Source organism: Esox lucius, chromosome 7, assembly GCF_011004845.1.
Source record: "Esox lucius isolate fEsoLuc1 chromosome 7, fEsoLuc1.pri, whole genome shotgun sequence".
Taxonomy (NCBI): domain Eukaryota; kingdom Metazoa; phylum Chordata; class Actinopteri; order Esociformes; family Esocidae; genus Esox; species Esox lucius.
The window spans coordinates 44,518,048-44,531,366 of NC_047575.1; the positions used below are offsets into that span (position 1 = coordinate 44,518,048).

The window sequence follows — 13,319 nt, forward strand, 5'->3', positions numbered from 1 at the left end:
CTGTTTTTACACCATGCTTCTCACTTTTGACCCGGTCCATGTCCCCACTTTAATGACCCGATCCATGTCCCTACTTTAATGACCCGGTCAATGTCCCCCTCGTAATGACCCGGTCCATGTCCCCCCTGTTATGACCCGGTCCATGTCCCCACTTTAATGACCCGGTCCATGTCCCCACTCTTATGACCCGGTCCATGCCCCCCTGTTTTGACCCGGTCCATGTCCCCTCTGTTATGATCCGGTCCATGTCCCCACTGATATGACCCGGTTCATATCACCACTGATATGACCCGGTCCATGTCCCCACTGTTATGACCCGGTCCATATCACCACTGTAATGACCCGGTCCATATCACCACTGTAATGACCCGGTCCATATCACCACTGTAATGACCCGGTCCATGTCCCCACTGATATGACCCGGTCCATGTCCCCACTGATATGACCCGGTCCATGTCCCCACTGATATGACCCGGTCCATGTCCCCACTGTTATGACCCGGTCCATGTCCCCACTGTTATGACCCGGTCCATATCACCACTGATATGACCCGGTCCATGTCCCCACTGATATGACCCGGTCCATGTCCCCACTGATATGACCCGGTCCATGTCCCCACTGTTATGACCCGGTCCATATCACCACTGATATGACCCGGTCCATGTCCCCACTGATATGACCCGGTCCATGTCCCCACTGTTATGACGCGGTCCATATCACCACTGATATGACCTGGTCCATGTCCCCACTGATATGACCCGGTTCATGTCCCCACTGTTATGACCCAGTCCCACTCTGCATGTGTCAACAGCAAACTGAGAAGCCCTCCTGTATCCTTCTCCAATGTCCTAGAGTAATGCTTGAATGGAGATGCACAATGTGATGTGGAATGTGGTCTTTTCCTTTGTCTTTAGCACAGATGCATTTGCACTTTTTCCCCCACCTGGACTATTAGGCCTAGTCTGTTCGTGGTAGCTGGTGGAGATTGGCTCTTTGGGAATAATCTAATTTGTGAAATGCATCAGCTCATCTTTTGGCACATCTATTTTGTTGAGCGCCCAGTAGAGCCCCACAGTGCTCAACACAAGGAAAATCACTTTGACTGATGTTCCTCAACAGACATGCTTTGGCTCTGGAAGCTGTGTCGCGCTTTGAGAGATTTGGTTTTCCTCTCTTTAGTCTCTCTCCCGCGCGTCTCTCTCTCTTTTCTGTCTCTCTATGTTTTTGTGTCTTTCACAAGCTCTCCGCTGTCCTGGAACTGAACAACCTTTCTGACTTCCTGTTTTCAAGAGTGGAGGGGGGGTGGGGGGGGGTCATTGTTAAATGACGGCATTACCACATGAAACGCCATGGACGCACTGAGGAAATGGTCTGGCACTTTCTGTGGATCCCATGTTGAATGTTAATGTGCTGCTTTCTGCAGCGCCGTGTCTACAGGAGCTGCTGGATGATTTCATTGGTTTCCCTGCTTGCTGTGTCAGCGTCAGGCGTGGCAGAGCCAAGAACCCGGGGAGAAGAATTCCTGCTGCTTTGGGTTAGAAAATGAAAACGCCGTCCTGCTCTTCACGGTAGCACTTTTGTGCCCTGTTGCTAGGCGATGGGACGAGCTATGTGGCTGAACATTGTGCCCCATTTTGGAGAAAAGATTGTTCTACTGTGTTCTTGTCTTTCACTTCTGTCGTCCCCCTGCAACACTGAACTGGCTCCACCTTTTTGCTCCGTTCCAGTAACTGTCAGAAATTCTCCCCAGATATCTGGGCTTTCTAGCAAGCCATTTATGGTACCGTTTTGGTTTGGCCGTTGTCGAAAATCTTTGTTTGGTAACAATAAAGATTCAGTCTTTGATGAGGCTTTTGATTCTGTTTGTGATGTTTCAGTTTTTTTTCGGGCAACAGTAGCTGCTAATGGGGCAAACCTGACTGACTTCACAGATCACAGCCAATGCGTGTGTTTTGGCTCCTAAACAACGCACTTGATTAATTAAAATAAATTCCACATAATTTGTTTATATGGAGCCAAAATGATAACCCCAATGGGAGTCTGTGTGTATATTCCAGTTAAAGTAGCACTCTGGTCAGCACCATCTGTTTCCTGTTTGGGCAATGTTCAGCACCGGTGTTCAATACATTTCCAGCAGCAGCGTGGATTGACGCGGGTGGATGAATTTGAGTATGTGAGTGTCCTTGGAGAGTGGGTGTGTTAGTTAACCTCCTCCCTGTAGGCGGTCTCTAACCTCCTCCCTGTAGGCCGTCCCTGACCTCCTCCCTGTAGGCCGTCCCGGACCTCCTCCCTGTAGGCCGTCCCGGACCTCCTCCCTGTAGGCCGTCCCGGACCTCCTCCCTGTAGGCCGTCCCGGACCTCCTCCCTGTAGGCCGTCCCGGACCTCCTCCCTGTAGGCCCTCCCTGACCTCCTCCCTGTAGGCCGTCCCTGACCTCCTCCCTGTAGGCCGTCCCGGACCTCCTCCCTGTAGGCCCTCCCTGACCTCCTCCCTGTAGGCCGTCCCTGACCTCCTCCCTGTAGGCCGTCCCTGACCTCCTCCCTGTAGGCCGTCCCTGACCTCCTCCCTGTAGGCCGTCCCTGACCTCCTCCCTGTAGGCCGTCCCTGACCTCCACAGGCCAATGGCTGTGATGTTTGGGAGCCTCACCAGGCTGGCCTGGCAGGAAGCATAGGAACCAGTGGCTCAGGTTTTCATGCTTTCTGTTGATGGTGATAAGGTGAGCAGGGCGTGACCACGTCTTCCCACAGCCCTCTTTCATCACTCATCCATGTTTCAACAGATAATCACACACGCACATACGCACACACGCACGCCCAGATGCAGACAGAGACACGCGTGCTTTCTTTCTCGGTGCTGACACGTGCATTCGCGATGAAAGCCAGCTGTTTGGAGAGACACAGTGTGTGTTTCCAGTGTGTGTTCAGGGGCTCTCCTTTGTCAGCCACAGTGCTGTGTCATGAGCTGCGTTGGCTGCCATGGTAACCAATCCGACCTGTAGGTCACTGTGTTCCTGCCAGAGGTCCTGCTTTAGTCTGCATGTGTGGAACTACTGTCTGTGTGGGTTTACAGGTTTACAGGTTTAGTAACCAATGGCAAATCAGTAAACATGAGGGTATTTCGCCGGTTCTCTGTTGGATAAATTGGCTGTTTTAGGCTTTGGGTTAGGGTCAAGTTTGGGGTCATGATTAGTTTTAGGGTCAGAGATTAAGGAAATAGAGGACCCAAAAGGTCCAAGTATACTAAGACAAGCATATGTGTGAGCGTTTGTGCGTGTGTCCGTGTGTGTGCATGCGCATGTGTGTGCACCCGTGTGTGTGTGTGTTTTTGTGTGTGCGTGTGTGTGTTTGTGTGTGCGCAAACCAAGAGCCCATATGTGCCCGACCCTTAGAAACAACTTCTACAGTGAATCCACGCCCCCGGCACAGCCGTTCCATCACAGCCGTTCCATCACAGCCGTTCCATCACAGCCGTTCCATCTCCGGCATTTAGTTGACCGTTGATAACATTCCAGCCCTTTTCTTGCACCGGCTTGCATGTGGGACCTGTCGGGATGACATTCCGTACGGGAGAACCTGGATCCAACTGGACCGTGACGATCCGACAGGAGATCCTACACATGGTCTGCAGGAACGTTGGGGCCATTTTTCTGTGGTCTGTACTGCTCTCCCTCCCTGGCGTGGTTCTGCCCTCCCTCCCTGGCGTGGTTCTGCCCTCCCTCCCTGGCGTGGTTCTGCTCTCCCTCCCTGGCGTGGTTCTGATCTCCCTCCCTGGCGTGGTTCTGCCCTCCCTCCCTGGCGTGGTTCTGCCCTCCCTCCCTGGCGTGGTTCTGATCTCCCTCCCTGGCGTGGTTCTGATCTCCCTCCCTGGCGTGGTTCTCCACACGGCCTGCGGATGGGTCAGCGTGTCAGACGCCGCAGTCCAACCGCCAACGGGCGTGTTTACACAACTGCAGGCGATTAGCGTGTGATTGAGAGGTATGTGGAAATCCCACGCGTGGATCTGGGTCTGCGTGTGTCAGCCACACAGTTAGCTCCCATCCAGTTTGGCGAGGCCATGTGGTGAGGTTACTGATCCCCCCCCCACACACACACACACCACACCCCCCAACGCTGGACTGGGGTTCCGGAGGGGAAGGGGAGTTGGGCACACGAGGTTTTGGCAAGACCGGAGATGTTGAAACACGCTGCCCTGTACGTGGACCCTGGCAGGGGTTGATGGGAAATATGACTCTTTTATTCCATCTACTTCCTCTTTCCCTGGAGTCTGGGGTTAGAGTTACAGTGTGCTGTGGTTTTGCAGACAGGATCCGCTCAAGCAGGACCACAGGGAGAGCGTGGTGCCCTGGGTGTGATAGGGTGGAATGCAAAGGTCAGTCAGTGACACAAACCGGTCTTCTTCCGGGTCATTTCAGTACAAATAAGTCAATGTAATGATGTTGAATCAACTTTTATGATGTTGAATCAAAACAATACAGAGCAACGGAGGGATTTCTTTTCTCTCCTCAATCCAGTGATTCAGTGACATTTTGTCGTTGATTTCTCTTCTAAGTCAAATGAAACAGAACATCCAAATGACCGCTGCTCCCCCACTGGCCAGTTAGCGTGGATTGTTTGCATCAGGAAGTCAGATACTAAAGAGAGGGAGAATACAGAGCATGGCTGCTGTCACAGACTGGAGACTAGATTCGATTTTAGGATCAGAAAATCAACCCAGATACATTTAACTGCGAGTCTGAATGTGTATCATCAATGTGTCTCATGATAGGCTGAGATGGCCTACAGACATCACGCTACAGGAAGAGAAAAGCTCACCGGGTGGCCAGTGTGTTATATTGTCATTCAATGACACTTTGACCTGAGTCATCCTGGGGTCATTCAGGGGGATCTTCCTGTCCTTCACTGCTGGGGTAAGGAGAAGGTCGCAGGGCCTATAGAAAGAGAGCAGCGCAGAGCTGCTGGCTGTCTCTCTGACATATAGAGCTGACCAAGCAGGAGAGGAAAATAACCCCTAACCTCTAGCTTCCTGTTGACACTGGGTCATTGGCACATCCAGGAAGTGGAATATGGTCATTTCCACCCCGATTACCTCCCATTTGCCTCTGAGACGCGTCACAGGACCATATGTTGTCTGCCTCCACAACAGCGTTCTTTCCACATAGTTTTTTTTTAAACCATTACCTTATTTTGCAAGGAACAATTGATTCACAGCAACAACCTGTGAAGCAGGTCAAGGGCCTTGCTCAAGGACAGAACCACAGATACTTTCAACTTGCCGGCTCCGGTATTTGACCTAATCTTTCGTTTACCTGTCACCATTCTGAGAAACAGATACAGACCAAAGAATTTAAAACATGATGTTCTGCAGATGGAGGGGAAACGTCCTTAACTGTATCTCAAGCATCTCTGCTGTTTTCTTTCTTTCTCTCTCATTGTCCTGTTGGCTCTCTATTCCTCCCTCTTCTCTGCCCTCCCTAATTGGCCACAGTGGCTGGTGTTGTTTTTGAGTCAATTTCACAGCGCTGCAGTTTCTGCTTAGTTGGTTTGAAGTCAGCAAGATAAAAATAGCCTGGGTTCTGTCGATGATCATGTTTAGTAATGGACTTGAACTTTAGACCTGACTGGTGATAATAATCACGATGCATTATGGTCCTTTGTTTGACGGGACACAGGGGAGGGTTGGGTCAGTGAAAGGTGACGTTCAGAGAACCATCTGACAGATCAGTCCTCATTTTGGTTCATGTTGTACCTCCGTCTGGGCGATGGCAAGGGACACACAGAGGATCGTTTTCAGGAAATTCCTCATTGATAATCATCTGTGCCTTGAAACAGCATGTCCTAGAATGTCCCAGGGCTGCTAATATTTCCCATATTAGCCCAAAGACGGGCGCTGCCTGTCGTTGCTTTTATCCTTCTTGTTCGCACAAATGCACAGCCAAACCCTAGCTGAAGTAAGGTTACCGTAGCTACCTTTCACATTAACAAGGTTCTGTGATCGGTTTCCTCAGTAGAGGCCAGGAGGCCAGGGGTCCAGCACAGCTGCCGAAATATGCCTTTGTTTTTCTAAATGAATAGTGTTTCTGTTCCGATCTGTGTGTAACAAAGCTCTGTATGGGTCCCTGGGCCCTTGTGGACATCCTGTTGATATGGTTACCGGGCCCCAGCTTCATGAGGAGGGTGTCTCTGTACAGTCACATACACGCATGCACACACACATACAGCACTGTTGTTGATTCAGCTAGGCCAGCAGCAGCGTGTGCGTTCGTGTGTGTGTGTGTGGGCGTGTTTCTGTGGGGTGTACAGTAATCTACATCACAAAGACAGTGCTCACTGAGTGGATCAGGCCAAATGTGTGGTGAGCTGTGGCCTAGTGATGGGGGAGGCAGTAACAAGACATGTGACAAACCAGATCCATATCTCAGCTGGAACACATGCATACACGCATGCACACACACACACACACACACGCGCACACACACACTCCATGTCTGGGGCTCCGCACCCCATAATAGCCCTACTGGATACCCCCACACTGCTCTTAATACCCCCACACTGCTCTTAATACCCCCACACTGCTCTTAATGCCCCCACACTGCTCTAAATACCCTCACACTGCTCTAAATACCCTCACACTGCTCTGTATGCCCTCACACTGCTCTAAATACCCTCACACTGCTCTGTATGCCCTCATACTGCTCTAAATACCCTCACACTGCTCTGAATACTCTCACACTGCTCTGGATACCCTCACACTGCTCTGAATACTCTCACACTGCTCTGAATACCCTCACACTGCTCTGAATACCCTCACACTGCTCTGAATACCTTCATACGGCTCTGAATACCCACAGTGGGCTAGAAAACAGGACTGTGTTCAGGGGGCTAGAGAGAGGCACTTTGCAGCACCATTGTGTCCTGGGCTGGAGATCAGGAAGCAGAGAACTGTGCAGTAGAAGAATGGGGAAATTCTGTTTCTGAAGTGGGGGGCAGTGGGCTGGAGAGGTGGGTGTCAATGGGGTGGTTTATTTTCAGCCAGTGTCTGTGACTCCTGTTTCTCCACCGCTGGTCTCAGAACATCCAGTGGCCAAACAGCCTAACACTTACTTGACTGTTTCTCTTAGGGAAGCAGCTAACACTTACCGACTGTTTCTCTTAGGGAAGCAGCTAACACTTACTGACTAACACTGTCCTTTGAAGCTCAGTCATTGTGACGTGGCGCTTGTAATGCCAGGATAGTTGGTTCGATTCCTGTGACCATCCAGAAAATAAATACAAGCATGACTACAGGCCTTCCAGAGGATCCCAGCCAGAGGCACTAGGACCCCAGGGGTCCAGAGGAGTCAGAGACCAGAGACTGACATGTGAAAAGTACTTCAGGGGTACTCTGGGAAGTTGGTAGAGCAACCAAAGATGGCCAGGCACCAGCGCTTTAAATAGAGACCCATGAAGATCAACTCTTGACAGTGTTGCCAGTGATCCTGTCCGCATGCGTGAGTTCGACCGCCAAGTTCGACCGCCAAGTTCGACCGCCAAGGCACGTTTGTTCATGGTGTTTTCCTGTTGCCCTCTGATGGAGTTAGAGCACCTCTTTAGCAAAACCAAACTGGCCGCGGAGGAGATTCACATTATTTTGGAATGTACCGGATGGTCCAGCGTTATGGTTCTGGTTTGGGAAGACGCTGTGAATCGGTACGTGTTCATGCCAACACCCAGACACATGCCAGGGTGTTGGCACGATGGCCACGCAGTATTACTGTCCGTTTGCCAGAACCTACATAACGTCACCTCGGGTCCATAGATCGGACCCTTCCACAATGATTCCTACATGAAACCTAGCTAAAATAGTTGCCGTCATCTAAGCCTGGAATTAGAGCATTATGGTGGTGCCCTAACCCCCCCCCCCCCCACACACACACACACACACACACACACTGGGTTTGACCGAGAGAGAGGGAAACAGAACCATTGCCAGAGGCTCTCCTGGGGATGAGGAGTAAAGAAGATACCTTGTCTTGTTAACGACCAGCAGAGCAGAAGTTGTGTCACAGGTTCTCTCTTTCCATTTCCTGCTTTCAACTAGAACTTCTAGTTTGGGACCTAGCAGAGTTCACATTCAGCGGGCACAGTAATCCACCAGTCAGCTCTTCATGTCCCTGTGAGACAGTTTAGATTCACCGCATTTTAAAGGACGTCAGGTTACATTCTTTGGGGTATTTATTACCACACAAATGCATTCATTTTTGGGAAGTATAAGCTTTGTGAGGGAGTTCTGGAAGACAGTTTTATGGCAGCATACATTCTGGAACAGGCTGTTTTTAATGCTCATATAAACTGTAACATCCAATTCAAGTTTCAGACCGCCACGTCCATGCCAATATTCAGCCTTGAGGGACATGGGGCCAGGGGAGGGGGGCCCGAGCTCTGTAGGCCTGGCCAAGGTGCTCCATCTGGGGCTTACTTCTCTGTCATGTTAGTTGTCACACCGGACCCACAGTACATGTTGTCATGGAAGTAAAAGAAGGGTTGCTCCAATCATGTGTTGAATAAGGAGCTGGTCTGGTTTTTAGAATAGAATCAGGGGATACACGGCTGTGAGATAAGCTGTCAACGGTCTGAACTCCGGGAGAAGAGTTCCCTCTGAAGGGAGATTAAAGTGAGGAAGGGAGAGAGAGAGAGAGGGAGAGAGAGAGGGAGAGAGAGAGAGAGGGAGAGAGAGAGGGAGAGAGAGAGAGAGGGAGGGAGAGAGAGAGAGAGAGAGAGAGAGAGGGAGAGGGAGGGGGAGGGAGGGAGGGAGAGAGAGACAGTGACAGAGGTGTCCCAGGGTGGTCTGGTGGTCTAACCCTCTAAACCTCAAACCTTCAGTATAAATTTACTTCCAATCCAACCTACATCTCTTTCAGCAGAAAACGGCCTCTTCTATCTTTCACCACTTTCCTGTCCAGTAAAGTATAAAATTGCCTGAAAAGAAAAAACAAATGGCTGTATTCAAAAAAAAAAAAAAAAAAAAAGTGACCGAGCTAGAGGGAGAGCGGGAGGGAGAAGGACAGAGAGATCTTGTCAGGGACACGCTGGAGAGACGCGTGGAAAGGCCTCACTGACGCTATGTGAAGAGAAGGAGCATGACAGGACTGCGGTGATTTATCTGCTGTGGAAAAGTCAGGCCTCTCAGCTCCAGCTTCCAGCCCTTCTCCCATCCACAGCCCTGTACTGCCACACTGTCTGGGATGGCTGTTGGGCTCCTCTGCACGGTCTTCCATCAGATTCTCTCCTAATCCCCATTCAGCATCCCCCTTCTGTCTGTAGAAATGTCTGCGTTGGACAAACCTCTGACCACAGGAAGCGCACGTTCTCTGTTTGTGACTGTAGCGTGGTGGCTTAAATATGAGCAAAGACATTTTGACTCACTTATCAGAGAGCAAACGCTGAACCATTTGGCCTTTTAAAAGCCAGTTCTGAGGTCTGACTTCTCTGAGACGAGAGCTGACTTGACATGCTGAGTCATCCAGTATTCATGAATAATACAAGGTTTGAGTGCCTGGTTAATATTTTTGGGCTGGCAAGCGACTGCAAGTCTTTCTGCACGTTGGGCCGCAAGAAGGACTCCTGCTGTTTACACAAGCAAGGGAAATGTCTCCTCCCCTCTCTCTGGCTTTAGGAGAAGGGTTGACACACACATCACCTGTGCAAAGGAGAATCTGTCTCCAAGGTACCTTTAGCACCTCATGCAGTTTTTAAAGACAAACACACACACACACACACAAGCCTCCTTTCAGTAACAGGCTCTTTCCCTCTGTCCGTTGCCTTTCAGATCTCTCCACCGCTAAGAGGAAGTTTGCGGAGTCTCTCAACGAGTTCAAGTTCCAGTGCATAGGAGACGCTGAGACGGATGACGAGATATGTATCGGTGAGCTTGTCCGAAGCGGCTTGCAGATGAGCAACTTAGCTTCGCGCCACTTGGCTATAGCTCTCACACACACACACACACACACACTCATCTGCGTCCACACCCATGTCCTCCACACCACTGTGATGCTGTTACAGGTACCACCCCTGCACTCCTGCTCTGCCCTCTGTTCACATCTACTGAAGTAGGGCTGATGCGCTCCATTGCCCCGCCCCCCACTGGACACATCCTGGCCAGGCTGGCTTGCTCTGCCCAATTACGCTTTTGTTGCGCCAAATTGGTCTTGGAAGGCTGTCATGAGCTCAGTTGGGTTAAGTTGGGAGAAAGAGCCAAAATAAACGCGCGGCTACGGTTCCTGAGACGTGCTCGGGGCATTCTTGGAGTGCACGTTTGCAGTTAAGACTTGTCCACGTTCAGCGCGGGCTCTGTCAAGGGTGTGGAAGTGTTGGAGCGCACGTCGGCTCGTGGCGTCTGAAATGGAAACTTTGACCCAAAACAATGCAGTCATGCTTGGCTACATACAAAGACATGGACCAAGCAGCAGCTTGCTAGTTGCAGCACTGCTCCCAATGAACCTGGTAAACTAGGCAATTAAATAACAATGCTCGATGTGATGATGAATATGGCCCGTGACTGAATATTTACTGTAGTGTTCACTTTGTAACCCCTTTCTGTCTGTCTTCATCTCATGCACAGCCAAGTCTCTACAGGAGTTTGCTGGAGTTCTGCAGAACTTGGAGGATGAGAGAACTCGAATGGTGAATCTCACGTCTATAGTCTCTCACTGCTTTGGAATGAATGCGTCATCCAATGGTACTGCGTCATCCAAGTGATGTCCTTTGAAATGTCTCATTTGAGTTCACCTCTCCTCAGATTGAGAATGCCAGTGATGTTCTGATCATGCCACTAGAGCGCTTCAGGAAGGAGCAGATCAGTGCTGCCAAGGTAAGGCGACGTCATTACAGGATGTCCTTGAAGGGGGGGTTGGGGGGGTGCTAAACCCTACTACATCTTGGGATTTCACAGTTCCTTGTAGATTACGAGGGGAATTATAATCCCTTCTTGGTCATGGAGCCAATAGCCATATTGTAATCCCTGTTTAGCCTCGAAAGACCTAAAAAACCCATCTTTGTCTGGGGCATGTAGCTTAATTCCTCACACTGTAGCTTAACATGTTTTTAGGAAACGCCCCGATCAGTCAAATATTTGTAGTTTTCCCTTTATTTAGGAGCGTGAGATGACTTTGAACTGGTGTGCCTAATTCCAAAGCCATTGCATAAAAGTCCAATGTGCATTGGCTAGTGTCTGTAACGCCTTCAGTGCAGAGAATAGCATCTCTCTGTTAAATCACCGTTGATGACGGCATACGGAGAGCTCTCCCTGCTCTGTGCCTCTGTGAGGCCGACTGTCCCTGTCCTCTGTAATGATTGGACATCGCCATCCTCTGGTCAGTCGGGGTATAACAGTAAGGGCACGGTCAGAATACAACATGGTTGAATGTGGTGGAAAAATGAAACCGACATCACACAGAGAGGAATTTTCTAACCCTGTTTAAACCTTGATAATAACTGATGGTACCTCTCAGCAAATATCTATGGAGCCTAGTGATTAGAGCTTCTGACCAGTGACTTGGCTGTCAGATCGAATCTCTAAACCCACATGGAGAAAGATTCTGTCCCTGGAAATGGAAGTTAAAGCTAACTGCTCCTAGGTCTGAACGAGAATGTGTTCTCAGTTTTACGTTGTAAAGAAACGCTTGAGGTTTTGAAGACAGGATACTTGAACTCAAGAGAGTCCACTTTGAAATATGTCTCTATAATGCAGGTGCATTTTTTATGAAGAGCTAATAGAATGTCCCTTTGGTTAGTTCCATTAAAATGCTCCAGCCTGATGTGTTGAGCAGCTGTTCACTCTCGTCATTCTGTTCTGAGGACGGTGGGCTCTGCTTCCTGTGGAAACTGTGTGTCTGTGGCCGGGTGGACAGAGATAATCATATCAGCCAGTAGCAGGTGTGAACACATGTGGGACCCAGGGGGATGAATTCCATATCGTTAATACTACTGACACACCCTGCTCTGTCTGTCTGTCTGTCTGTCTGTCTGTCTGTCTGTCTCTGTCTGTCTGTCTGTCTCTGTCTGTCTGTTAGAGAGCCAGGGAAAGTCACACCCTGCTCTGTCTGTCTGCCTGCCTGTCTGTCTCTGTCTGTCTGTCTGTCTGTCTGTCTGTCTGTCTCTGTCTGTCTGTACGAGAGCCAGGGTAAGTCACACCCTGCTCTATCTGTCTGTCTGCCTGTCCTTCTGTCAGAGAGCCAGGGAAAGTCACACCCTGCTCTGTCTGTCTGTCTGTCCATCCGTGGATGACCTCAGGATCAGAGGTTCGCTATAAAGGGCTGTATTGTTTTCCAACCAGCTGTGGCTTGTCTCTTGGTTTCCGTAGCTCTTGTTTTTGCCATGTGTATCATCCAATGTTTGCCTCTAAGCTTGTCGGTGAAGTTAAGCCCTGGAGATACTAATAGATGGCTGAGTTTTTAGAAATGAGTTTCTGTGCGTCGGGCAGCAGACAGTCTAGTGGTTAGAGTGTCTGACTAGTAGCCGAAAGGTTGCAAGTTCTAGTCCCAGAGATGGTGACACGTCTGTCGTTCTGTCCCTGACAAAGACAGTTAACAAGTTGCTCTGGACTGTATGCCAAATTAGATGCGTTTATTATCATGCATGAGAAAGAGCTCCTACTTAACCCTAATACTGGTTAAATGGAAATATAAATTGCATTTTATGGTGTCAGGAACCTTTCTAGGAAACATCATTTGTTTGTGACCTTTTGACAATCCATTACAGGAAGCCAAGAAGAAATACGACAAAGAGACGGAAAAGTACTGTGCTGTGCTGGAAAAGCACCTCAGCCTGTCCGCAAAGAAGAAAGAAGCTCATCTTCATGAGGTAAACACATGCATACCACAACCTTGCTGCACTTCTTGTCCCCGTTGTTGGGGAGTTTTCTGATTATAATCCTGGTCAGAGGTCTGTTTGTGAAGGTCAGTCGAAACCCAATCTCTTGGCTGTGTGTGATGCAGGCAGACACTCAGGTGGACCAGGTGAGGCAGCATTTCTACGAGGTGTCTCTGGAGTACGTGTTCAAGGTGCAGGAGGTCCAGGAAAGGAAGATGTTTGACTTTGTGGAGCCGGTGAGTGAATGTGAAAGCTTCGGCCTGCTGTCTTCTACTCTATACAGGTTAGGGTTGGAACCTTTTACTACTTCTACTGTATACAGGTTAGGGTTGGAACCTTTTACTACGTCTACTGTATACAGGTTAGGGTTGGAACCTTTTACTACGTCTACTGTATACAGGTTAGGGTTGGAACCTTTTACTACTTCTACTGTATACAGGTTAGGGTTGGAACCTTTTACTACGTCTACTGTAT

General features: G+C 49.6%; 1 protein-coding gene across 2 annotated transcripts in view; it reads left to right on the plus strand.

Moving 5' to 3' along the window:
- Positions 1-13,319, plus strand: part of LOC105011313 (rho GTPase-activating protein 26) — a 78,679-nt gene that overhangs the window by 20,108 nt on the left and 45,252 nt on the right. The window contains exons 1-6 of one of the 2 annotated variants that reach the window (XM_029120940.2): positions 9,421-9,702; positions 9,805-9,900; positions 10,597-10,658; positions 10,774-10,845; positions 12,735-12,836; positions 12,971-13,081. In XM_029120940.2, the coding sequence (XP_028976773.2) occupies positions 9,624-9,702; positions 9,805-9,900; positions 10,597-10,658; positions 10,774-10,845; positions 12,735-12,836; positions 12,971-13,081 (522 nt within the window). In that variant the 5' untranslated portion in view covers positions 9,421-9,623. Of the gene's footprint in view, positions 1-9,420; positions 9,703-9,804; positions 9,901-10,596; positions 10,659-10,773; positions 10,846-12,734; positions 12,837-12,970; positions 13,082-13,319 lie in introns of those variants that run through there. The other variant, XM_034293227.1, reaches the window with a different exon arrangement.